Genomic DNA, 25,987 nt, shown 5'->3' with positions numbered 1-25,987 from the left:
GGAGAGAGCGAAGCGAACTTCGGAAACGCACATCTAGCTACACCAAGCAGTAGCGTTGAGACGGGCGGCGCCGCGGAGGCGTGGCCTTTTTCTAGGAAGCCAAACGTAGCATGAAGAGGCTGGTGTGCAGCACCCTGGAAGCGTCGGCCATGTTGGTAGAACCGCAGAGTTTACACCGGGGTGCATCATGGACCACGAAGTCCAAAATGGGCGGATTCGGTGGATCATGACATCTGGTGTTTCAACTGCACCCTTCACTTGTGCTTTGAAGCAGCTTTCACTGCAATGTGGTATGTTATTACACTTCAAAATAAATGAATAAAACACATGATACTGCTTGCTTTGGAGGTGAAACCTGCTTGGAGAGGTAGCCAGTGTTGTATGGTTGTGTTTACATGGTGTTTCCTCCATCCACGTGACATAGTAACAGGAGCTGTACGGTGGATCTCAAACTGGCAGGAAGCTCTTGATGTAGATCGGGTCGCATGGCTGTGATCATGTTCTCCGAGTTTTCTTCTCCATGTGCGTTTTGAAAGAAAGGTGAGCATTATTTCTGAATATCAGAGAACTGGTATGCAGTTGTGTGGGCTCCCTAAAACCCTTGAGATTAATTGTTCTCTGATTTTTCTTCTCTGACTGTTTTGAAGGAGAGGTGTGCGTTATTTCTGACTACCAGAAAACCTGCGTGTCGTGTCATCTGCTTGGTGACGCCCCTGAGGATAATTGCAGACACCCAGGTCTGGATGTGGAGGTGTTTAGGAGGGGCCCAGTTTAAAAACGGTCCTGAACATTCAGGTTTGGATCAAAGAGGGGCAGGCCCTGAAAGAAAAAGCCAATGCCTCTAAAGCTAAATACATTAGGTTTGTCCCTCCTTTGCTGACTGGCCACAAAATGGAGCTGGTACCACTGCAGCAGGTCCTAGGCCACACCATCCACTCCTAGGCCACACCATCCACTCCTAGGCCACGCCATTCACTCCTAGGCTACAACATCCACTCCTAGGACACGCCATCCACTCCTAGGCCACACCATCCACTCTCAGGCCACACCATCCACTCCAAGGTTATGGCATCCACTCATGTGCCGCACCTTCCACTCCTAGGCCAAACCATCCCGCCATCCACTCCTAGGACACACATCCCCTCCTAGGTTACACCATCCACTCCTAGGCCGCACCATCCACTCCTTGGCCACACCATCCACTTCAAGGTTACGGCATCCACTCCTAGGCCATGCCATCGGCTCCTTGGCCACACCATCCACTCCAAGGTTACGGCATCCACTCCTAGGCTGCACCATCCACTCCTAGGCCACACCATCCACTCCACGGTTATGGCATCCAACCCTAGGCCATGCCATCCGCTCCTAGGCCACACCATCCACTCCTAGGCCATGCCATCTGCTCCTTTGCCACACCATCCACTCCCACATCATCCACTCCTTGACCACACCATCCACTCCTAGGCCATACCATCTACTCCTAGGCCACGCCATCCACTCCTAGGCCACACCATCCACTCCTAGGCCACACATCCACTCCTATATTATGCCATCCACTCCTAGTCCATGCAAGCCACTTCTAGGCCGCACCATCCACTCCTAGGCCAAACCATCCACTCCAAGGTTACGGCATCCACTCCTAGGCCATGCCATCCGCTCCTTGGCCACACCATCCACTCCCACACCATCCACTCCTTGACCACACCATCCACTCCTAGGCCACAGCATCTACTCCTAGGCCACGCCATCCACTCCTAGGCCACACCATCCACTCCTAGGCCACACATCCACTCCTACATTATGTCATCCACTCCTAGGCCATGCAAGCCACTCCTAGGCCACACCATCCACTCCCACACCATCCACTCCTAGGCCACACCATCCACTCCCAGGCCACACCATCCACTCCAAGGGTATGGCATCCACTCATGTGCCGCACCTTCCACTCCTAGGCCAAACCATCCCGCCATCCACTCCTAGGACACACCATCCCCTCCTAGGTTACACCATCCACTCCTAGGCCGCACCATCCACTCCTTGGCCACAACATCCACTTCAAGGTTACGGCATCCACTCCTAGGCCATGCCATCCGCTCCTTGGCCACACCATCCACTCCAAGGTTACGGCATCCACTCCTAGGCTGCACCATCCACTCCTAGGCCACACCATCCACTCCACGGTTATGGCATCCAACCCTAGGCCATGCCATCCGCTCCTAGGCCACACCATCCACTCCTAGGCCATGCCATCTGCTCCTTTGCCACACCATCCACTCCCACATCATCCACTCCTTGACCACACCATCCACTCCTAGGCCATACCATCTACTCCTAGGCCACGCCATCCACTCCTAGGCCACACCATCCACTCCTAGGCCACACATCCACTCCTATATTATGCCATCCACTCCTAGTCCATGCAAGCCACTTCTAGGCCGCACCATCCACTCCTAGGCCAAACCATCCACTCCAAGGTTACGGCATCCACTCCTAGGCCATGCCATCCGCTCCTTGGCTACACCATCCACTCCCACACCATCCACTCCTTGACCACACCATCCACTCCTAGGCCACAGCATCTACTCCTAGGCCACGCCATCCACTCCTAGGCCACACCATCCACTCCTAGGCCACACATCCACTCCTACGTTATGTCATCCACTCCTAGACCATGCAAGCCACTCCTAGGCCACACCATACACTCCCACACCATCCACTCCTAGGCCACACCATCCACTCCTAGGCCAAACCATCCACTCCTGGGTTACACCATACACTCCTAAGCCACTCGATACACTCCTAAGCCACGCCATACACTCCTAGGTTATGCCATCAACTCCTAGGCCGTGCCATCCACTCCTAGGCCACACCATCCACTCCATTCAGCTCCATAGGTAACACTGTCCACTCTAGGGGAGCCCACCCACCAGAAACCCACAGCTATCTACTGTGAGGTACCCCCATGTACCCACAATCACACACACATACATAAATATGAGCCTTGCCCCCATTCCCTGCCTTCCCAAGCAGTTGGTGATGGCCCGTGCCCCACAGCATGCAACAGTGACGTGCTTCACGCTCACAAAGTGGGACATAGTAAGACATGGAAAAGGCTGACATAAGACCCACTCAACTCCATGTATTCCATGAAGGGCCCTCCACTACTCTACAGCACTCCACAAAAACCCACAAAGTGCTGAAAGGCCAAAAGACAATCGTGTAGAGGGGGAACAATTACAAAGAAGAGATCCTTTTTTTTCATGGAATCAACCCACCATGAATCGCTTTATTGGCCATGGTGCAAGGTTTGTGTATTTTACACAATCTGCTGATGCTTTATCCCTAGAGGTGATCCCTCCAAACAGAGGCCAAGACATGGATCGGAGCAGAGAAAATTAGTGGCCACTTCATGATGCAATCACTCCAAAGAGGTTGCACGGAGCGAATGCTCGTGTGTATCACTTTCCCTCGCATTGCATCCAGCTGGAGGTTTTCGCAGTTGCTATGGTGAATGCTTTCTAAATATAAATCTGTCTGTCCCAAGTTGTCGCAGACGGTGGCAGTGGTCCATGGGCGCTCAGCCGCAGCAGCGGTCAGTGCCCACAGCATGGACCCACCTGTTCAATGCTCTGAGAATGCCGCCTCTCTTCCTGCCCATCAGCCGGGTCACTTGACTCTGCACTGGAATCTGCAGGCCAGGCTATATGAGTATCAAAGCTGGACACGAACAATGCCATAATTAGCCCCCTGAAGACTGAAGCACACCAAAGGGCCCAGTAGAGCTTGTGAGATACGGATAAAGATGTATTCACAAATGCAACATTGGGTCCTACGGGGCAGCCGCACACTCTGAGCTGAACAGCCGAGCCTAAGCCCAAAGTGTGCGGGTCAAGTTTGACAGGTGGCAAACGCCCAACACTGTGTGGCAAGTTATCCGCAGGGTTATTTATTTATTGGTCACTTGTTAGGCGCTTATACAATTAGCAAAAACTGTTTCAAAGTGCCCAATGGACAACAGGGTGGGAAGGGGAAGGTAGACAATGAATTACAACAAAGATAAATAATTGCATGAATAGTACAAACAAATAATGAGAATAACAGAGAGGGGGAAACGAACCTACTGTGCCTTGTCCATGTTCAGAACGTGCAAGTGCAGAGGGGTGGGGCGGGGATAAGGGACAGGTGCTGTGGTGTTCGTGGAGAAGTGCTCAGGGTGAAGTGCTTAAGAAGAGAAGAACGTAAGTGCACCCTCCCATGGGAGTCTAAGTAAGTGCAGTAAAATAGGCAGCGGCTGGGGTGAGAGATGTGGCTGGTCAGGGCCCCAAGTATACATAAGGGCCCTGCAGATCAGTCAAGCTGCTGTGTGATTAGAAGGGAAGAGAGGTAAAGAGAAAGTTTGCGTTGGCTTCCTCAAGCCTGCCTCTGCACTGTGACTATCTGCCTGTATTTGCGCTCAGAACTCTTGTGTGCAGTTTCCCTCTGAAAGCATGGGTGCAGTTTTCAGTGTCTGCTTTTGCGTAGATGCTCAGGGACTTTCTGTCTGTTGCTGGACTTGACCTTTAATTGCCTCTGTGTCCGACCATTGCTGACTTCCTGTGTACGGCAGCGCTGGGCCTGCTAAAAGGCCGCCACCATTGCCTATCCAATAGTGAGGGCTCATGGGACTCGTAGGCCGATGCATCTGGAGATAAGCCAGTTGGAGACCAAGATATATGCCAATGGTAAGGTGGCCAGTTTGCTAGAACCGAGCACCAGGTTCATCAGTTCTTGTCTCATTGATATCTGTACATTTAGAGCAATCGAATTTCTAGTAACAAAAGGCACAATACAAAGAAGAGCATGTGAGTATCATCGGACAGGTACAACTCACTGCTGTGGACGTCTATGTGAAAGGTAACTACTTAGACACCAAAACAGGCACAATCTGTGAAGTACAACTAAACAACAATATATACAATATCTACAAAGTACAATTGCCACTGGATGTAACTCTGAGAGTAACAGGGACAGTAGAACTTGTGAATATAAGGAACAGCACAACCTTCTGTCATGAGAACTCTCTCTCATCCCTATGCTCTTCTGAACATGCCATGATCCAATGCATATGCGACAGCCTCAAAGTACAAGAGATTGGACTCATATTGTCCGTCTCTGCCGCCTTTCAACTAAACCGGAACAGAGAGAAATGGTGGTGTCTTGTCCTTCATGGTTGCCTGAGCTGTGATGTCACTGTAACAATGTTGAATGAGCGCACAGAATGTTTGGATGTAAAAGGGGTGCCGCACCGAGACAGCTGGAGCTGAGAACTCAGGTGGTGGGAGCCAGTGGGCTCCTGTCCTGTACCCCATTACCCTGATGTAGACCCGTACTGTCGCTGACCTGATGTATCCTGTGACCTAATAAAGGAACTTCTTACGAACATGCCTGCTGCCTCCAGGTGTCACTTCATAACAGAAATCTTGCCAAAAGAAAAGAAAAACACCCATCCCAACAGCATCATACAAACTATTATGTTGTTCTTAATCGTCCCCCTGTCCCTCCCATCTTCATCTCTCCACCCTATACTACCTGCCCAATCCACCCACGTGACAGCAGGCTGCCCACAAACACACTGCATTCATGAGCGATGCCTTTGCTCACCTCTCTAGACCTTTCACACACCCACTTCAGAAGCTAATCAGGGTCTCATAGCGCGCCCCTCAGCTGACTGATCGTGGGTTCCCCTTTCTTGATGAAAGGCGCACCCTTGGCCACTACCCACTTAGAACCACACCGAAGCTCAGTTATCTGCGATTTCCATCCAGCAAGCGAAAGCACCACAGGATTTGTATCTGCTTTTTCCCCTGTCCCTCTATCAACCATGCAGGCCAATTGCAGTGAGGCTGCCAAAATGACAGACGTGCTCTATTCAAGACCACTTTACATTCCAGAACATGACATGACATTACATGAGCAATCACAGGTACTGAAGTTAAACAACAAGGCAAGTGCAAAGCAGAGTTTGTTCAGTGATTACATAAAATTGAATAGCAAACATGAACAAACGAAGAAGTAGTGTATGAACATCCTACAATTTAAGAGGGATTTGGAGCATATCTTGATTCTAAGTATAACCTAAACGACCAAAAGAATGTAGTAAATCTCTGTAAAGTAAATACGAAGTGTTTTGTAGAGCTCAATGATACAGCCAGCCAAGTTCACCGAAACATAAACGGCAACAAAACCACATAGCATTGTACTAGCTCAAACATGGCTTGGCAAAGAACATGTAGAAATAAACATTAGAAGGGACAAAACTAAAAACGAAGCAGGTGGGCAGAATAACTAGCCCCCTGTACAGCAAATCGTGAAGTGCGGTAGCTGTGCAAGTTTAGGTACTCCGTCAAGTCGAAAGATGTAAAAAGTAGGATTTTGGAATTCTTGTGATCAAGCAAAGAGAACAAACCTTTCGTGATCCACAAAGTAGCCAACTCTGGTCTCTGCTTTCAAGGGAAGCACCAAAACTTCCCACCTGTGATGTGACCCATGTCGACATGTGGTTACGGCTAAGATTCTTCCGAAACTTTACAGCAATAAATCCACAGCTAGTTTCCGAATAATGCCAGAGGATCTTTTGCAATAATAGGACAATTCTTAATTCTAAATCTAAAGCAAAATGCGATCAGGATAAGGTCAAAACACACGAACACCAACAAACATAATATAAACTAATCACTGACTGTCAAATTACATTTTCCATCCATAAAGTGTGATGACTATTCCCACAACGATCCCCGGTGGTCAAATTCAAACTACCCAGTTTGAAAGTGTGAGAACACGTTTTCACGAGTCAATTTCCAACAGTCAAATTAAGCTACTCCTACGTTGTAAGGCCCCACTTCGGGATTATTCCAATGAAATCTCCACCAACTGAAGTTTGAGTCCTCCGTCTAGGTACCTGCTTCAATACATGTGATCTAGAATATCCTCCAGAGTGTGCAGCTTCTTTAGTGACACTTCAATTCCTGCTTCCTAATCTGTGGGGTTGGGATTGTTAAGCAATGAATTGAGATGTATCTATTCTAAGGTGCTCAGTCCCCTCCTTGAGGGCCAGTTCCTCACTTTGCATATAATACTCCCCATTTTGTTGTGCTTAGTTGGCATTTCCTAACTGTTGGATTGCGATCTCCCATTGTTCAAATGTTTCTGTACATGTGCAAGCTCTGGACTATCAAATTGACATTGCACAGTTTTCAATTTGGATATGCATGCTTTCATGCAAATATTAGATGATTACTTTCAGAATCCTCTTTGGTCAGGTGTGAGGTCCCTACTTTGGCCCCAATTCCACATGCTCTGGTTTAGTATTGCCCTTCCGAAGGCACCAGGATGCTTGATTTTGACTGGTGCATGAGGGTTCTTCCCACCTACGTAGAAAGGACACTGCTTGCACTGAAACATTGACACAAGGTTCAAGCATCCGATTTCCAAAATGGAGGTACTTGCTCGAGCACCGACTCCTGCATTGAAGTCACTGCTTCCTTACATGTGAGATCTCTGCTTAGGTACCAACACCTGCATTGAAGTCACTGCTTCCTTACATGTGAGGTCTCTGCTTAGGCGCCAACTCCTGCATTAAAGTCACTGCTTCCTTACATGTGAGGTCTCTGCTTAGGCACCAACTCCTGCATGGAAGTCACTGCTTCCTTACATGTGAGGTCTCTGCTTAGGCGCCAATTCCTGCATGGAAGTCACTGCTTCCTCTTCCACGTGAGGTCTCTTCTTAGGCGCCATTTACAGGCTCTTGCATTTCTATTGAGCATTGTGGTGTCTGGGCTTGTCTTGGGTACTGATTCTTCACTGTGCAAGCATGGGTCACCCCTACCAATGTGAGCTGTGTCCCTACGTAGCTACGAATTACAGGCAAGAGTTGAGATTGGTTGTGTTAGGAAAGGCTGGCGTGTTGGCAGACTTCTATTGAAACGTACCTGGAAGTCATATGGGGGATGAGGGGAGCAGCTGCTTACACAGCTCATTTTCCCTGAGGTTGGTAAGGGTTCAGTACCACTTGGACTCTCAGAAACTCTTCAGTTCAGAGTCCATTAGGGCAGCCGTACTACCCGTTTTAAGCCCTCTCTCTTCCTTGCCCAGAGAACTAAAGCGGATGACCCTATGCTGAAAAGCTTCCTGCATCTATCTGCCAGCCTTGGTTACATGTGCCTTTTGAATCCACCATTCCATTATCACCATTAGCAAGCTCGACTGTGACTTCACATTCACAAAAACAAATGGGTAACAAACACAATATGGGTTCTTCTGACATATCTGTTCATTGTCAACAAACTTTCCTTGTGGGACAGTGGGGAATGCACCCTTCTCTCATCCACCTTCTAGAAGAGTGGACTCAACCCACAGCCATTTTGGTGACCATTGAAAAGGTGGTTCGTAGACTCTGAGAAGTGCTCAGGCTGTCCCTATGAGGAAGGGACAGAGGCTGCCCCGTTACCTTGCTCAGCTGAGGCCGGTCTCCGCGGGATCTGCAGACGACGGTGCAGATCCGAACCGCCAGGTCGGGCCTCGGGAACGAGCTGCCTGGGAGGACGAGAAAATAAAATAAAAGAAACGAGGAAGAGGAGAGAGAAGGGGAAAAGAGGAGATGGTAGGTAGACAGATGTGGAGAAGAGGAAAGGAGGGGCAAAAAGGGGGAGTTAGATAGAAAGAGGTATTGGAATAGCGGGAACAGGGAGACTAAAGGGAAATTAGCAAGATATATATAGTATATGTGTGTGTTTTTGTATCTGTACATATATTGATATATATCTATATATATATATATATGCATATATATATATATATAAAACAAAAAGGAGAAGAATATGTAAGAGAAATTGAATCAAAAGGACTAAGGGTTACAAAGTTAATAAGGTGAAATAGAAAAAAGTGAAAGAAATTGTATGTGTTGAACAGATAAAATGAAGAGAGAGTTAGAAAGCGGGAAGACAGTAACACAGAGGAGGTGAAATGATTTCAGGGAAAGAGAAAAGATGGAAGGGAGGAGGGAAGGTGGTAGAAAAATTAGACTGAGTTAGGAAAAGAGGAAATACGGAGAGACAGAGAAGGGATGGCCAGAAATTAATGAAGGAACGAAATGAAAGAAAGGAAGATACAGAAATAAGAGGTCAAGACAGTGGCTATAGGGTGAAAAGAGGAAAAAAAAGATGTCAATACAATTGTGGATGTAAACAGGAATGGGAGCAAAAAGAAGACATGGAGGGAAGAACTGATAGGGTTAAAGACAGTGAAGGGAGGTAGAACATTTAAGGGTGAAGTGAAGAGAGTAAAAAAGAAGAACAGGAGGTAAAGCAAACTGAGGGAGGATGCAATAGGCAGGGTCGTAGAAGGAACAAAAAAAGAGAGGACGGGAAACAAAAAAGGATAAAGGAAGAGAGAGAGATTGAAGTATAAGAGAAGGAGGGCAATGGAAGAGAGGGTGAAAAGACATGAAGGAAGAAAGTAGACAATATGGCTGGAGAGTCAAGTGCAGTCAGGAAAGAGTAGCAAGCAAATCGAGTGAAATGAGCAAGATACAGAGAAGCAATGGTGGCAGAAAACAAAGGAAGGTAAAGAAAAGAGAGGAGCACAGGGGACCTCGGGGGGAGAAAGTTAAACAATCAGCAAACCGATGAGATGTGTGATGAAGAACAGAGCAAAAAAAGAAGACAGTAAGGGCTTTGTTTATGGTGGACGCAGGGTGGAGGGGCGAGAACAAGGGGCGTGAGTAGAGGGGGTGGGGCGTAGCAGGTAGTGATGACATTAAACGAGAGGTTTTGAGAGGGAAGGCGTGGGATTGAGGGGGCTGCAGAGAGATGGAATATTTAGATGGATAATTTGCAAAGGAGATGGGTGGAGGAGAGGGAATGGAGGCGGATGCAGGGAAATGAAGATACATTAAGAGGAAGTGAGGCTAACACAGAAGAAAGGGGGGTGAGAGATAGAAAGGTATGTAGAGAGGTGGAAAAGGGATGGCGAGGAATAGAGTGGGGCTGCAAGGTACAGATGGGAATCCAGATGGATGGATAGAAGTATTTGAGCAGCAATTAGAAGGTGCATGGGGGGGAGGGTTGGTGTGTGATGCAGGGGAACTGTTAGTCGTGGTGGTGGAAGAAATGCAAGAAGGATGAAGAGAAAGTGGAAGGGATGAAGACAGACAGGGAAGTGGAGGTGTGGAGAGAGGTAGAGTGGCGTGAAGATGGCTGGAGAAGGATGTATAGGGATGGAGAGCTGAGTGCATGTTCTAGAGGGATGAGGAGGGAAAAGATGGGCAAGTATGTAAAAAGAAAGTGGTATAGATATGGGTGGAGAGTGATGGTGATGGACGCGTGGAGGATAAGAGAAGTGGAGTGGTGTAGAGCTGGATTGGAAAGAATGGCGAGGGCATAGATGGGAAAGATGTGTATATAAAAGGAAAGTGTGGTGTGGAGGGGTGGAGGTTGATGCTGAAGGACGAGTATGTTTAAGAGGAATGGAGAGCTGTAGAGATGGATGGGGAGGAGTGGTGAGGGTATACATGGAAAAGTGTATGCAAAAGGAAAGTGTTGTGGAGATGGGTGGTGATTGATGGTGAAGGATGGGTGGGGTTTAAGAGGAGTGGAGAGGTGCACAGATGGATGGGGAGGAAAGGAGAGGGACTAGATGGGCCAGTGTATGCAAAAGGAAAGTGTTGTGGAGATAGGTGTTGATTGACGGTGAAGGATTAGGAAGGATTAAGATGGATGGAGAGGTGTGAAGATGGATGGGGAGGAATGGAGAGGGAATAGATGGAAAAGTGTATGTAAAAGAAAGGTGTGGTGTGGAGATGGGCGGCAATTGACGGTGAAGGATGGGGTGGGTTACGAGGGATTTAGATGTGTGAAGATGGATGGAAAGGCTTGACGAAATATTGGGAGGAATAGAGAGGGAACAGATGGAAAGGTGCACAGAAAGATAGTGTTGTGGAGACAGTGTGGAAAGAGGTGGGCATGTAGTGCGAGGGACCGAGAGGGGTTGGAGATTAAGATTTAAAATGGATGGAGATTAGAGAGAGGATTGCAGAAAGACAGATATGCATAGAGATGGATGTATAGATGTAGACAGGGATAAAGAGGATGCAGGAAAGGTAAAGTATAGTGGCAGAAGAAGAGGAGAAGAAAATAAAATATTTGGTTGTTTTGCGGTGTCGCTTCAGAATCCGACCCCCGATTTACTGATTGGTTTTTGGCTTCGTGCCTTTGCACTGGGAGGCACTCCCCCCTTAATCACTTTAACATTTAACATTTAACTATACCCCAGCCTTCTGCCCCATGCTGCCCTTTCTTACCAGGCATGTCAGATGCCACCAGGCAAGGCAACTCCTCCCCTCCTCTCCCATGCCAGGCAGTCTTCCATCTCAAACCGTGTCCCACTGCCTTCTGTTGCAGGGACAGACCTGGAAATGAGCCTCTTGAATGCGTGCATCTCCCACATGCTCAACCCCCATTCCCCCCGAACCCTTTAATGCATGCTGCCTTCTCCCACCCCACGGCATACACACATTCCCCAATGCCTTCCATTGCAGAGTGGGGCTGATTCCCTTGTCCAAGAACATTGCAGACACATTCCCTTCTGAGAGAAGATGCGTTCTGTTCACAATCCGGGGTTACAGAGCAGGGGTGTGGGCAATGGGCAGTGGGCAAAGGCGCCCATATCCTGCTGTCATGGTGCAAAGCAATCTCGCTTCAGTTGGGTTCACAGCCTCATTGTTTCACGCAAATAAAAGTGAGTGACTGTGATGTGTCCAAGGCTATAGCCAAGACAAGGGGAGATTAGGTAAGATGAAGGCCTCGTCCATGAGATGCCAACAAACAGGACATGGTGGGAATCCTGTAGAAGGGCGTATGCCTGAAGAAGAAAGGGTGGGTGTTGCCCAGAGTGATCTGGCATGGATCATATGTATATTAATGAAGGGTTGTAATTGGCAGAGGGAGATGGGAGTGTAATAACATTCTGGAACAAGCTGTGGAGTCTTTGAAGATCAAGAAAGGGGAACTTGTCCCTGGGGGGAGATGGAACTGGAACCTAGTGGGAAGTCTGTAAGCAGCCTCACTGGAGGCTTCAGTCCCTGTGAGAGACTCTAGTGCTGCAACCCAGAGAGCTGCATTGTCTCTGAATCCTGTAATGATGGCACACCTTTGAGGGTTTAGAAGGTTAATTGCTTCCTCCCTCCCTCTACCCGCTCTTATCGCATTGTTCTTACGTCTGAAAGCGGCGGGCGTCTCCAAAGCAGGCGTCCGCACCACTGGCAAAGGCAAGCAGACAGACTCCAGAAGCACACTCTCTCCTTCCTCCAGCTTGTGCAGCAGAGTGATCACCGCCATAAGAATGGAAGAGAGGTCATCACTCTGGTGAAAGCTCACTGTGGGCCTCCCACTCCATCGGAAACCAGAAGCCTGCACCGCCACCTATAGGGAGACACAAAAGGGTGTCAGCAGATAACCTGGCTGTAGGACACATTTATGTTTAAGGTGATTGGAACAATTTGACATGGACTCTTTCTTCATACTCATATTTGTAATTGTGTCATTACTGAGAAAAACAAAACAAGCCCAACCAACCCAAAAAAACGTCTGCGCCAAGCGTGAACGACGACGAAAAGAAAAGAAATCGGCAATACAAAGCCATATCTACTCGTGAAAACAATACAACAACACAAAAAACATCATTAAAACGAAAGCGGAGAAAGTAATAACTAAAATCCTAAACACTAGACCAAAACTTTCGCCATTGTCAACATTGACAAAGTTCTTTAAAAAAAAAAAAAAAATGAGAGAAATCACACAGACACGCGTTATGAGCTCACAGATGCTGAATTACTGGATGCAGTGCACGACCTACAACCTCTCAGCAAGCACAGAAAAATTGAAGGAAGTGAAAAGGTTACACCAATTCCTCCAAAAGCAAAGTCACTCCACACAGGACAAAAAGATATTCAACCTGCCAATCCAGAAGGCAATTCTAAGCCAGACAAAACAATCACCATAGTGATTCCTGACGATTTCACCTTTGGTCAACCCCGCTCATACCACAAACCTCAGCCTCTTCATCTTCTCCAGTGATCGTTCCTACAAGCCCAATACCAAATGAACTTCAAGCGGATACAGACTCTGAGATCGTCCCAGTTGCCGCCGTAAACAAGAAACAAACAATTATCCCTCCATCCCCTCCAATGTCAACACTACTCTTCCCAGTCTTACAGGATATAACTACCCCCTTACCCTTGCTACCAATTGAACAAAAAGACTCAAGTCATCAAGAACCAGAAGACCAAAATGAACTCAAACAAATTGACCACACAAACCGACCACCTCAGGAACCCAGAGACAAAAGGAAATCACATCGCGAGTATGACCCTCGCCCGGACAGGACAAGCTTCTATTTGCCATCCACTCCCACACATGGACCAGGTAGAAAATCGTCTGCTTTGACAAATGAAACACCCTCAAAGAAACCGGACCTACTATCATATATGTCGGCATTATCAATTGCCCTTATTCCCTTCACCAAACTCTATGAATCGCTAAATGAAACACTAAAAGATCAAACAGTACTTCAAGCCATGATCCACACGAAACTTACCTTCCTCGATGGTCACGTCACAGCTCAAAAAGACATAAAGAATACTCCCTGGACAAACCTGGCAGATATCAACGCACGCCTACAGACAATAGAATCAACTCTGAATCTCCTAGAAAAACGATCAACACCAGATACAACAGCAAATCAACTTAAAACACCTATCTTACCTATTGATCTCACAGCTGAAAACTTACACAAAAATATGGCAGCTAATCAAACAAATCCGATCTCCAAAAAAACGCTACAACATCCCCCCATTTCCACAAACGGATCTATCACCAACATCGTCCTAGTTATCGACGACGAAGAAAACAGAAGCAAAGCGGCCAAAGACCAAATGGAGCAACCCTATTCAATCTTTGACGCAACCAGATCCAAAAACTCAAATAACCCTACAGCCTCAGACGCTACTAACAAAAAGCCTCTTCCAACAAAAAAAATCACAAATCAAAGATCCAACCCCAGCACACCACCCAGGAGGCAGCAGTCTTCCCAAAAAAACGCATCCCACCAATTGATCAACTCACTGAGCTCTCAACCTTCTCTCACTACTCAACTTACTAGGGGCTCACCGACAACAACGGATGACTTCCTACAAAACTCATACCTAATGAATCTTTCAGAACACCTAGATCCAACACTCGATACGAGCAATACACCTCACCAACAAGAAGAAAATATCAACCCTTCCAAACCGAACAAGGAAAATAATACTCCCAGGATCAACAACAATCGTGAAGAACAAGAAAGCCCACTGACCTTCCTAACCCTAGAAGAACGTCGACAAAAGATAGAACGGTCGGCAGAAATCAAACAAATAACAAATTCAAACAAAACGAATACGCACCTAAGATTCGTCAGCACGAAGATCGATCAAAAAAAGGAAAAAACACGTGCTGAAAAAGATAACAACACCAGCCAAAAAATCTAAACGAACCCGACCGATCGTCTGCCCCAGAATATTCGCCCAAATCATCGCGAAGAAATCGAGAACGAAGCAATAGCCAAAAACAAAATGCTGTCTATTCGACTCAACAACAAAACTCCAAAACAAACACACAATATAATTCCAACTACTCCGAACGTCAGATGGAAAAGTGGATCCTGAAAGTTGAACAAACGAAAGACAACAGAGACAAAGTCACACTAAACAGAAGAGGAGTCTTGACGCTGATACATCTTGTTCCAAAATTGTCCCAAATAACGTCAGATGATCTAAGAATTGTTGAACCAAGTCACTATCACGGAAGAGCTACATGCTACCTTCACATAATCTCGAGAAGAATCAAAAACAAACTGCTAGACCGAGAAAGGGACTTCCGCAGTTTGGGATATCATCTCTCTCAACAACAAAGCAACTACGAGAACCCAAACTCCAAACACACAATACCCTCAGCGAAGAAATCACGTAACAGCGAAAACGCCTATGACCCAAGACCCAAACATAACATAAATGGTAGGGCACATGAACAGAGACCTTCATACCGAAACACCACTATGACCGCTCAACAAAACTCAGATAAGCTACCACCAACTCAGTCTCAACCTCCATCTCAAACTGCCCGAACTCCATCCATATCAGACGCTGCTACTAAAAACAACCAAAAAGCGAAAATAGCCTTCCGAAAGGAACGACACGACCAACACAAGAACCTTACCAAAACCATCCACTTACCACAAAACTTGCCCTCTACACCAAAAACCAAAAATTCGACTTCATCTAGCTTCTGGGCTTGGCTCCCAAAAGCACTGGCAACGCATCGATCGAAATAGCAACTCATGGACAGATCCAGCCTACAAGAACCAACAACTACTCAAGAAAGACTCCCCCGTGACTTGAAACTACAATCATGGAACACCAGAGGATTCAAACACCTCACCTCACCTAGCGACGTCAACCTAGGATCAGCAGATCTGTGGTGCCTCCAGGAAACCTGGTTGACCAAAACTCCATCACTCGATGGCTTTGACCTTCGTTTGGCACCAGCGTCAAAACGATCACTTGGCCGACCATCCTCAGGCCTCATAACTGCATGCCGAATCAACAGTGGCCTGGCAATAACAGCCATTATCGTCTCAAACTATTCACTGCAGGCATTACTGCTAACATGGGAACTCCCTCCTAACGCGGAAGCACTCCACCAGACGATCCCGGTGGCAATACTAAACGTCTACTGGAATCCCGCGGAAATTGATGAAAAAAACGTTTTGGCCTTAATTGAATCCACTGTGGACGAGGTACGCACCACCTACAACACATACCACATTATAATATGTGGCGACCTAAACGCCCAATGCAAACAAACTTCCACTAAAGTTTTACAAAGGTAGCGGGCGCCCCTCTCTCGCAAGAACAGACATGATAACCTGTTCAGTGGTTATTAACCACTTGAGAGTTCGCGGCGCCCGCTACCTTTGTAAAACTTCCACTAAAGCCAACACACAGAGTGAACGACGAGGCGAAGCTTGGACCAAACTGATGAATTCTAGACACCTTCACAATTTGGATACAGTGTATAAAAGCAACACCCGTCATCCAACATGGACAAACAACAACTCGACATCCACCATTGACTATACTTTTGTATCCGAACCCATGCTATCCTTAGCAACTTCTTTTGATGTCCAGCTAACGTCATCCAGCGACCACAACATCCTGGTAACCACATGGAAACCACCACTCATCACCCGAGATAAAATGGAGTATGGACTTGAACAACATAATCAAAAAAATAGACTTCGTCTCACAGCTCAAAGCATAAGAGACTTGACAAATCGTTACTCAAAAACTAACGATACACCTGAACACGAAACCATGGATTATGCTCCCCTGCTTATCTCATACATAACACAGCGAACCAACCCAAGCAAAACCACTCAAACACCCATCCATACATACGACAAACTCTTGGTTCTCAAACGCCGTGCCTACAGGAAAGCAAAAAGATCAGCAGCAACACTTCCCCCGTCCAACAGAGAACTAACCATCAAAGAACTAACGAGAGAATATAAATCTTGGGTGAGAAGACACAGATGGACATTGCATCAACAAGATGCCGAAACCATGCTAAAAGCCATCTGCACCAATAACGCAAAAGAATTCTGGTCTCTACTCAATGAAACATCTTCGTTTACCGGACCAGAAATTACCAATTCAATCGATGAAGCAACTTGGGCCACCCACTTTAGATCACTCTTTGAGCTGCCAAACACTCTATCCAAATACGAGCATCCGAAACCATTGTCGACTGACCTGAATCGCCTAAACCAAACTAACATCTGGACAAAGCTGGACGATTTAGATGACATTTGTAACATCATTAAAAAATTGAACAAATCCAGAACTCCGGGACCTGACGGTATCACCAACTTTGACCTGAAATCACATCCAATCGAATGGGCCAAATTCATAAGATCCGTGTTCACACGATGCGTGGCTGCACAATCGATACCTCCTACATGGCTGTCCGCAATAGTGGTCCCGATTTATAAGAAAGGCGACAAGCAAGACCCTACAAACTACCGCCCTATCGCGCTACTAGACCCTATAGGGAAAGTTTTCGGGTCCCTTCTCCTAAAAAAATTCCAATCTTGGGCCACAGAAGCTCTGTGCAATGACAACTTCCAAGCCGGATTCAAAAAAACACTGGGAACCACGATCAACATCTTCCTCCTAACCATCTTGAAAAGCAAAATAAAAGACGGCCACCCAAAAGTGTACTCAGCCTTTATAGAATTCTCCAAAGCCTTTGATAGAGTCGATCGCAACAGACTCTGGCAGAAACTATCTTTCTGGGGCTGCCCAAGCGACATTCTAAATCCGATTAAGGCACTCCACACTGATACCAACATTAAAGTACGACTAAATCAGCAAGGCAACTTATCCACTCAGATCAACATGCATAGAGGAGTCAAACAGGGCTGCCCTTTGGCCCCGGCCCTCTTTATCGCTTACATGGGAGATTATCAACATTCCGAAACCTCACTCAGATCCTTCCCACCAAAAATAGCACAAACACCCATCAGTAGACTGTTCTACGCGGATGACCTTATTTTGCTGGATTTAACACCCATAGGCCTCCAGCGCCAACTCACCAATCTACAACTATTTTGTAACGAGAACAATTTGGAAATCAACACCGACAAAACCAAAATCATGGTGATGGAGCGCAAAACCAGAGAGTGGGACAAATACAACTGGTTCCTGGAAAAAACGAAAATTGAAAGAGTAAACAGCTTCAAATATCTTGGCGTAACTCTGGACAATTCAGCAAAAGAAACGTCTATGCAAGAATCCCTGTTCGATAAGATCCGAAGCCTGGCAACAAAAGGCAAAGCAATAGACAGAAAATTTGGTAAATTTTCCACCATCCCGCTACTGAACTTCTACAAGCAAAAAGTGGTCCCCATGGTTACATATGGATCAGAAGCGTTGCCGTGCTTACCCAAGACTCTTTGGCCCAAATTGGAAGCCTATTTCTGGAGGACGACCCTTGCCCTTCCGGACTCAACGCCAATCACACTGATCCGGCGAGAACTCAGTCTGCTTTCTCTTCAAGGCACTGTAGACTGCAACATTCTGATGCTATATAAGAAATGCATTCTATCAAACTGTTCCTTTCTCCACGGCCTGGTGTCCAAAGAAATTCTAGAGGGAAGCTGCATCATGCTAAGTCAATGGAAAAACGAAAACCAAGCTCTACTGAAAATCATTGAATGTACAGAAGAAGATCTGATTAACAATCCTACAAGAATAATAAAAAAAACTAAAGACATGGACTGGATTCGCACTTTAGATGCAGCCTCAGAATAAAAGCGTGTCTCTCACTTACCACCGCTATGGAAAAAACGTGACGATCTACAGAACTACATCAAAAGATTCCCCAGCCGAGCGGCACACAATCTTATAATCAGAGCAAGGCTGAATCTTGTGGACACCAACGAAATCCTAGTACCTGCAGATTCTGTGGAAACGAGAAAGAGACCATTTGCCACCTTATACTGTCCTGCCCAAGCTTGACAAATATCCGCCACCCCTATATGAAATATATCTGCCAACACTCCACAGTAACTGATGAAGATACATGGTGGAAAAGGATGATAAGTGGTGACCGGACATCGTGGCAACTAGCGACATACAAAATCCTTGACGCTTTAACAGAAAAACTCACTGCGAAGCGAAATGAAAACTAAGACTCTCCTTGCAAAGCGACCAGAAATTCTAACCTACAGAATCAAATGATTAAGATGTCCAAATTCGGACAAAAGAAAGAGAAAAGAAACGATGTTGTAAAAATCAAATTTTTGATTAAATACTCAAAAAAAAAAAATTGTGTCATTTCATTTTGAGGAGCATATTTCTGTTATGTACTGTATTTTGGAACACTCAAAAGCTGCCATCTTAAGACAGAAAGGCGTAGCCTGCAGGAGCTAGCAGTGGGCCGCAGGTTCTGACATCATAGGACTGGAAAGTCCAATAAATGGCATTCTAGAAGTAGGTACTACAGCAGATGTTATTTGGCAAGCACTGGTAAAAAGAACTACCTTGGAACCCATTCCCATTCCCAAAACCGTGTGAGTTTTCCAAAAGCCAATATGAGGAAAATTAGAAACGACATTTCTCAAAGTTTACTCTTGGCTACGACCCTAGAATCTGTTACTATTAACCTAACCCCATTATGCTGAAAGTCATGCAGCCAGAAGGAATTCTTCCCAAAAGTTCTCCAGTCTTCAATCAGGCTCAAGGGCAGAGATGGACTTCTCAAAATCCTCTTATTAGGCAATATGAACCGAGGAGGGTGCCATTACCGGTCGAGTAATGCCCCCGGGCCATAGTTATAAGCCTGAGTGAAGCAAAGGTTTTAACGGAGCACCAGGGGCATTAACCGACCAGTATGGCCCCCCTCTGAGGGTCATAATGCCATTAGTACCCTGGCAAATCATACCAGGGTACTAAATGCAATTTTTCTCGAGTCAAAAAACGGCGCTGCGACCGTTTCCCGACTCGATAAACAAAGTAAAAAAATGGCTACCGGAGAGCGGGAGAAGGGACTACACGTAGTCCCTTCTCCCTTTCCATTGTGACATTTGAAATCAATGGAAACAAAATAAACAAGCAAAATGGCCGCCATAGAACAGGGAGAAGGGACTACACATAGTTCCTTCTCCCTTTCCATAGCGGCCAGTCGCAGAAGGAAACCCGGAGCCGTGGCAGTGAGGGAGCCTTGTCAGCTGGGTAATGCCCCGGCGAGGGCAAATGAGCTTGCTAGTAACAAGCTCATTGTCCCGATAGGTCCCTGTGTATTTTGTGTTTTTTGTCACGCCGTGGCTGTCTGTGGTGTAATGGAGTGAGGAATTGTAGTATTTTCTTTAGAGCACCTCTTGCCTAGGCATATGCGTAAACAGCATTCATATTTTTAAACAATCTGCTAGTCTACCCACTTTTTTTGGATGTACATTAGTATTTTATACCTATGCCGAATGCGGCAAACCCGTATCTATGACCCTCTAGATACGATATTTTGGGTCGATGCCCTTTTTTCCTGTACAAATAAAAAATTACTTATAAAATAATGTGTTTTATTAGGTTTCCGAAAAAGCTCTTGGAAACAATTTTTCATCGAACTACAAGTCTATAAAGATATTTTCACTTGTTGAAATGTTTCTGTTGAAATTAATGTAAACAATGCTTTTCAGGTGAAATCATGACTGAATACCAAGCCCCCCTGTAACCTCTGCAAGTCTGCTTTTATTTACATTGAGTATCTCTTTGCATATTTTTTGAAGTCCTCTTTCTGTTTGTTAGACTTTGTTCTCTTTCCCTCAAATGTTCCTAGAGTTTAGAGTATTGGTAAGTATTAGCCAAGTGTGGCTATTGCTAACCAACAGCTATTGATGCTCTGTGACTTGATGATTGAGACCCTTCACCCCCCCTCCTCCACCTGCACCCGATACCCCGGCTCCATCACTATTCCATCTTCTAATTTTCAGGATTCTTTCCTTTTCTTCCTGGAGCTCTTCTCTATGCTAATTTCTGTTTGGGTGGCTCTGTGCTTCTAGTCTGATTGTTGTTTTTGCAGAAGGTGACTTACACATCAGCAATACACGTATGAAGAGTTGCCTGTCCCATTCACTGCTCAGAATCATGTGATCACTATTCACCATCTTCTTGTGGTGGAGGTGAGCTCTCTGAGGACACAGGGCCACAGGCTGGACCATGGGTCCTATGTGTAGACACACTGGTTGTTCTCTCAGGCCCTCAATGCCTCCAAATAGATCACCATCTTCCACCAATGTTTTGACAACTACTTCCGACACTCCATCCATGTAATATGCAAATGTTAAGGCTTGCACCAGGCCACAGGTGAGTAATGTATCTCTGCCTTCAGAGGTGATGTAACACGTTGCTTCTACCTTGTCTTGGTCATGTTGGACTTCAATGATGAAGGCGCCCTCCAAGGGTAATGCTGTCGATCCATTATATGTCATGTCAAGATTTTCCCTTGGGGCTTGGCAACTGGGGAATACTGGCAGAACGCCATGAATTGAGTTACCGCCATAACATTAATCAGTGCTCTGGTGTCTATTAAGGTTCTACGTAAAAATAGTGAGAAGAAAAATAACAAAGCCAAAATAATGTTTTGGTCGAATTCCCCCCCAACCCCCAAATTGATTTTTTTTTTTAAATTGCGTGGGCAGCCACCCTAATATCACCCACCTTAATTTATACCCTTGTGGGGCCGTCTATTAGAACAAGGCACTTCCACTGATTAGATAGTCATTTTGCAGTGAGGTTGCTGTCTGTTGCCTGTCTTGTGACACAAACCTGCAGATATGAGGAAACCCTTTCCCACATCCTCTTCCATAGGTATGTTGGAGTGTGCATTCCCTGTTAGTTGTACATTAGCCATTTTGGTAAAACGTGGACTTCAATGTTGTGATATTGAGTCCTTCAACGCGGAAAATGCTGCACGGCACACTTTGGAGTAGTGATTCAGCTTCTAGCATCGACCACATGTTTGACCGTGTGCCAGTCAGTTGCCAGTGCGTGGTGGAGGACACCCACAATGCCCAAACAAAGTCCATGGATTTGTGTGTAGCTTCCGCAGAGGTTTGCACTGGTTTCCTGCACTTCTAGTTTGGCTTTGCAATACAGGGTGATCACAAATGGCCTTGCCTTGTTCAACCTCATTGTTTTCTGGGCCTCCTCTGTGTGGTCTGCTCTGGTGTTGGGCAGTTCATGGGATCTAGCAAATTTCAATATTCGTTGCAGGGTTTGCCTTTGAAGCCTTGTTGAGTAACAGCACAGGATCAACTCTGCTCAAAGCTCGCATCGTCCTCTTAGCATAGCAGGCAGGAGAGGACGTCACCTTTGTGTCCGATTGGTGGGAGCGCTTCAGCACGTGGTCAGTCAGCCGTTCTCCATACACCATTCTCCATCTTATCTTATCAAGACTTGTAAAGCACAATGAACGCCCGAACGCAACTTGGAGCTAACCTGAACAGGACGGTGGAACAAGAGAACTGAAAAAGAGACGTCTTTGAAGAGCGCCTGAAAGGCAAGTAGTCAGCCATCTTCTGGAGGGCAAGAGGGAAGGGAATTCCACAAGGAGGCAGCTGCTACTGAGAAAGACCGGCCCAACTCGGTTCAGTCTGAAAGGTGGAACCTCCATGTGTCTCCTCAAGCAGCAGGGTCAACGGTCTCCTCCATGCCGTTTCCCCAGAGAGTTTGGGTCTCCATTCCACATCGGCAGGACTCCGTCCTTCTCTTCTTCTGGCAGCCCTGGATTCTCCCAGGGTGCCACATCTGGGGGACTCATTCTGTCTTCTTCTTATGGGGTGGAGGTGGGAGGGTTTAGAGGGGGTCCCAGGCACTTCATCATACATCAAACGAAGACAAGAAGTGCAGTTTGCAAATCAGTTAATTCAGCAGAGGTGGAAAGTAAATAGTCCTGTGTTCTTTTAGTTTGCAGCAAAAAACGCAAATCCCTGATTCTCCTTTCCTTCTACGCGGAGTTTCCCTGACACAGTCAACGTTCATGGGGATCATGCATCCACAACCACTGACATGTACCTTGCAGCCATTCCCCCAACACATGGACATAGAGAGCAGGCACACCTGCCTAGATCCATTTACCACTAACATGTACCTTGCAGCCATCCCCCAATCCATAGACATAGAGAGCAGACACACCTGCCCAGATCCATTTACTACTGTTACTATTGAGTGCGAGAAAAGATGTGTTTTCTTGTTTGCTTCCTGAAAGAGCAATGTTTGTAAGGTGATTGGTCTTGGGACATATGGTCATATGCAGAACGACCTGGAATCTGACTCCTTGGACTACCAACTTTTGCCACTACTGGGGCTGCATCGAGCAAGAGGAATTTGGAGCAAGTTTGGTTTTCGTCAGCCCAGGGAGCATCCAGAAAAGTAGGACTGCGTTTTACTGTTGAGGTATTTTGAGCATGAATTGGAACAAGTAGTGTGTGCGGTGGAGGGCGGGGGGCGGGGTGTGCAAGGACTCAATGCAGTTTCAGCCGCAGCACCAGAATTGCACATCCTCCACACACGTTTTGACTGCATCCCAGCCGTGCCATTAGGTCAGAGGCGTAGCCAGGATTGTCTAACAAGTGGAGCCTGAAGCTAATGTAGTTGGGCCCACCGCAGTGGACTAACTTTGATGAAAATGTTGGGGGGGACATTGCATCTGAAGAAAAGGTGCCCCAGCCAAATGAATGGGGACAAAATGGTGTGCCATGAAATTTGGGGAGGACAAACACCCCTGTCCCCCCCCTAAAATTACGCCCATGACAGTGATGTTGACATATGTAAATGCCCTTGCAGTGCTGCTGAGTGGGCATTTACAGGTTTTGGGTGGGACTTGCCCGCTCAGGCCCTAACCTGTCTACGCCTCTGCATAAGTCCATGCGTCAGACAACACTGGTCATTACAGAGTTTTCATACTACCAAGTGCTTCTTGGATTGTACCCACAGGGCGACTGCAGACTGCCCCTGGGTGGTAGCTGTGCGCATTATAAATCTACATAACATACCACTTCTTTCTAGTGCCTTACCATGACTCATTGGTTACTCCCTTTGTTTCAGCACATTCATTGTATAACACCGATTATGCCATTCCTTAAGGCGACTCCAGCTAGTGCAGGACATGGCAACCCACGAGCTCAGCCTGTTGGCTGCTTTGAGCTCGTAACTGTAATCATTAGTGACCGGCACTGTCTCCTAATGGGGATCTAGACCCAGTTTCAGGTAGCGCCTCGGTCCTATAGCGCTTTGCATGGAAAAGCCGTATTGTATATGGCCAACTGCCTGCCGTAGTCCTTCAGGATCCACTTGGCTATTGGCTGACAGTCCCGGAAGCGGAAGTCTTTCTCAATATCTGCTACTTAAGCAGGCCATGGCAGGTTGCCGCTTCTCAAGTGTAGTCGCATTAGGCTGGACACCGCAGACACGGGCATTAAAGCCTGCATCGAGTGTCAGGTGTCTTCTGGTTCCCCCTGGTTGCCCATTGTGCCCCTTTACAAAATGCTGTTGCTATGTTTATGATTTCTATGTTTTCTATGTTGAGTGATAAACTTTGTTTCCATGTGGTGGGTGCGCATTTCTCAAAATTCAAACTAAGTATGATTATAAGAAACACATCATGAAAGAGGGCCGAAAGAGGGGAGGATAGAAGAGCGGAAGGCACTTGACGAAGCAGTAACTGACTATATTGAGGGGATAAGAAAACATATAGATGCAAAAAGAGGCCGAGAAAGAGAACCAGGGAAAGAGGGAGATGGAGAAACAGATGTGTAAAGGCTTTGAAGAAGACCGAGACCAAGCAATATACAGAGAAGGACGAGGGGGGAGCAGGAGGGCAGATACCAAGATTAGGAAACACAAGGGATTCATAAGCACTCTCTCTGACCTACCTGCCGAATGGTGTCCATGCCTTGGGACTGCAGGAAATTCTGAGTTGCCTCCTGCAACAGGTTTTCCTCCCCATCCTTCTTGCTGATCATCACTGTGCGCACATGCCCGCTTGCCATATGCGTTCTTCTGTATGTGAACGCCAGGGTGGGTGGCACCAACACACCAGAGCGGTCCAGTACCAGGCGCATCCTCAGCGTGTCCTCCAGAATGTGTGCAAGCAGGTCGGAGCCCCCAGAGGGGCACTCCAGGTCACAGCCAAGTGCCACCAAGCCTGGTAGGCTTTCCCATTGGGGCATCCCAAAGGAGCCGGTGAAATAGGTCACACGGCGCGGCACCTCAAATTCATCCAGGTAGCTCCGCCCCCCAAGGTCAAAGGTCACTGCTTTGTGCACAAGAAGGGTACATTCACTGTGGTGGGAAGCAGATGGCACCTTAGAAAGCCAAGCCGGAGAGAGGCATAGCAGCATGTCACCTGAGATCGAAAACAAACAAGGAATGTAGCGATAGGTACAAGAGGGTTATCAGAGGGGATGTGAGAGTGGGGGGAGATGGAGAGATAGGGTGGGAGAGAAGGAAGGAAAGCAAAGGGGAAACGGGGAGTGAGAAGAAAAACAAGGTAAAGTGTGTTGATTAGATGAAATGCCAGCTTTACTTTTTTTAATTTTACTGAAAGTGCATACAATAAAAATGTAACAGGTCAAAGGAAGATCCCATATAACAGCAGGTAAATCATACAGAAATATGGAATTGTCGGAATAAACAACAAAACGTTTTCAAATGCGGAGAAAGCTGATCTTAATATATCCGTATCATTTTAACAGTGATAAAAGAAAAACTTAAATAAGCAAGAGTCTTCCATTCAAGCTGCCAAGATATGTATCTTGAATGCAATCAGTTGACAGATCAGCTTGCAGAAGAGGCGGACCAATAGGATTAAATAAAAATCAATTAATTTTTTTTTATTTTTGTCATGTTTGGCCAAAAGCAGGACAAAAGAAATACATCTGCAAACATATTTAGAGAGACTTTGGAAATCCCCAAAGAAACATCCAAGAAAATCCAGTGTCAAACTAAAAACACTAACCTATGATACTTTATTCAATATATGCGACCAGAAACATAATAACTTTAGCCATATCCAAAATATGAAAAAACAGCATCCATTTCCCCACATCTAAGGCAAGACAATCAGTAGTATCTTGAAAATGACTGGCTGTCAATATCAGACCAGAAGAAAGGCAAGATATTCAGGACCTGGTAGATCAGTTTCCTCTTGTCTTTTCAGAGAATCCCAGAAGGTAGGAGGGGTTCTTCCATAAAATATTGACCCCACTGGGACAGCTGATTAGTTTAAAACTAGTTGCATGCAGGTGCTTAAAGAGTAATTGAGCGAGGAGGGATAGGCTAAATGCTCTGCCTGAAACT

At 46.4% G+C, this 25,987-nt stretch overlaps 1 protein-coding gene across 2 annotated transcripts in view; it reads right to left on the bottom strand.

Annotated features, from left to right (window-relative positions):
* CARNS1 (carnosine synthase 1) overlaps positions 1 to 25,987 on the bottom strand; it is a 240,657-nt gene that overhangs the window by 51,924 nt on the left and 162,746 nt on the right. Inside the window, exons 5-7 of one of the 2 annotated variants that reach the window (XM_069628962.1) lie at positions 24,562 to 25,034; positions 12,251 to 12,455; positions 8,486 to 8,571 (exon numbers count right to left, since the gene is read on the bottom strand). In XM_069628962.1, the coding sequence (XP_069485063.1) occupies positions 8,486 to 8,571; positions 12,251 to 12,455; positions 24,562 to 25,034 (764 nt within the window). The remainder of the gene's footprint in view (positions 1 to 8,485; positions 8,572 to 12,250; positions 12,456 to 24,561; positions 25,035 to 25,987) is intronic. The other variant, XM_069628961.1, reaches the window with a different exon arrangement.

The sequence above is a fragment of the Ambystoma mexicanum genome, chromosome 12 (genome assembly GCF_040938575.1).
Source record: "Ambystoma mexicanum isolate Mex_15411 chromosome 12, UKY_AmexF1_1, whole genome shotgun sequence".
NCBI classification, from domain to species: Eukaryota; Metazoa; Chordata; class Amphibia; order Caudata; family Ambystomatidae; genus Ambystoma; species Ambystoma mexicanum.
The sequence above is the reverse complement of the archived record's forward strand: the minus strand, read 5'-3'. Positions and strand labels throughout refer to the sequence as shown.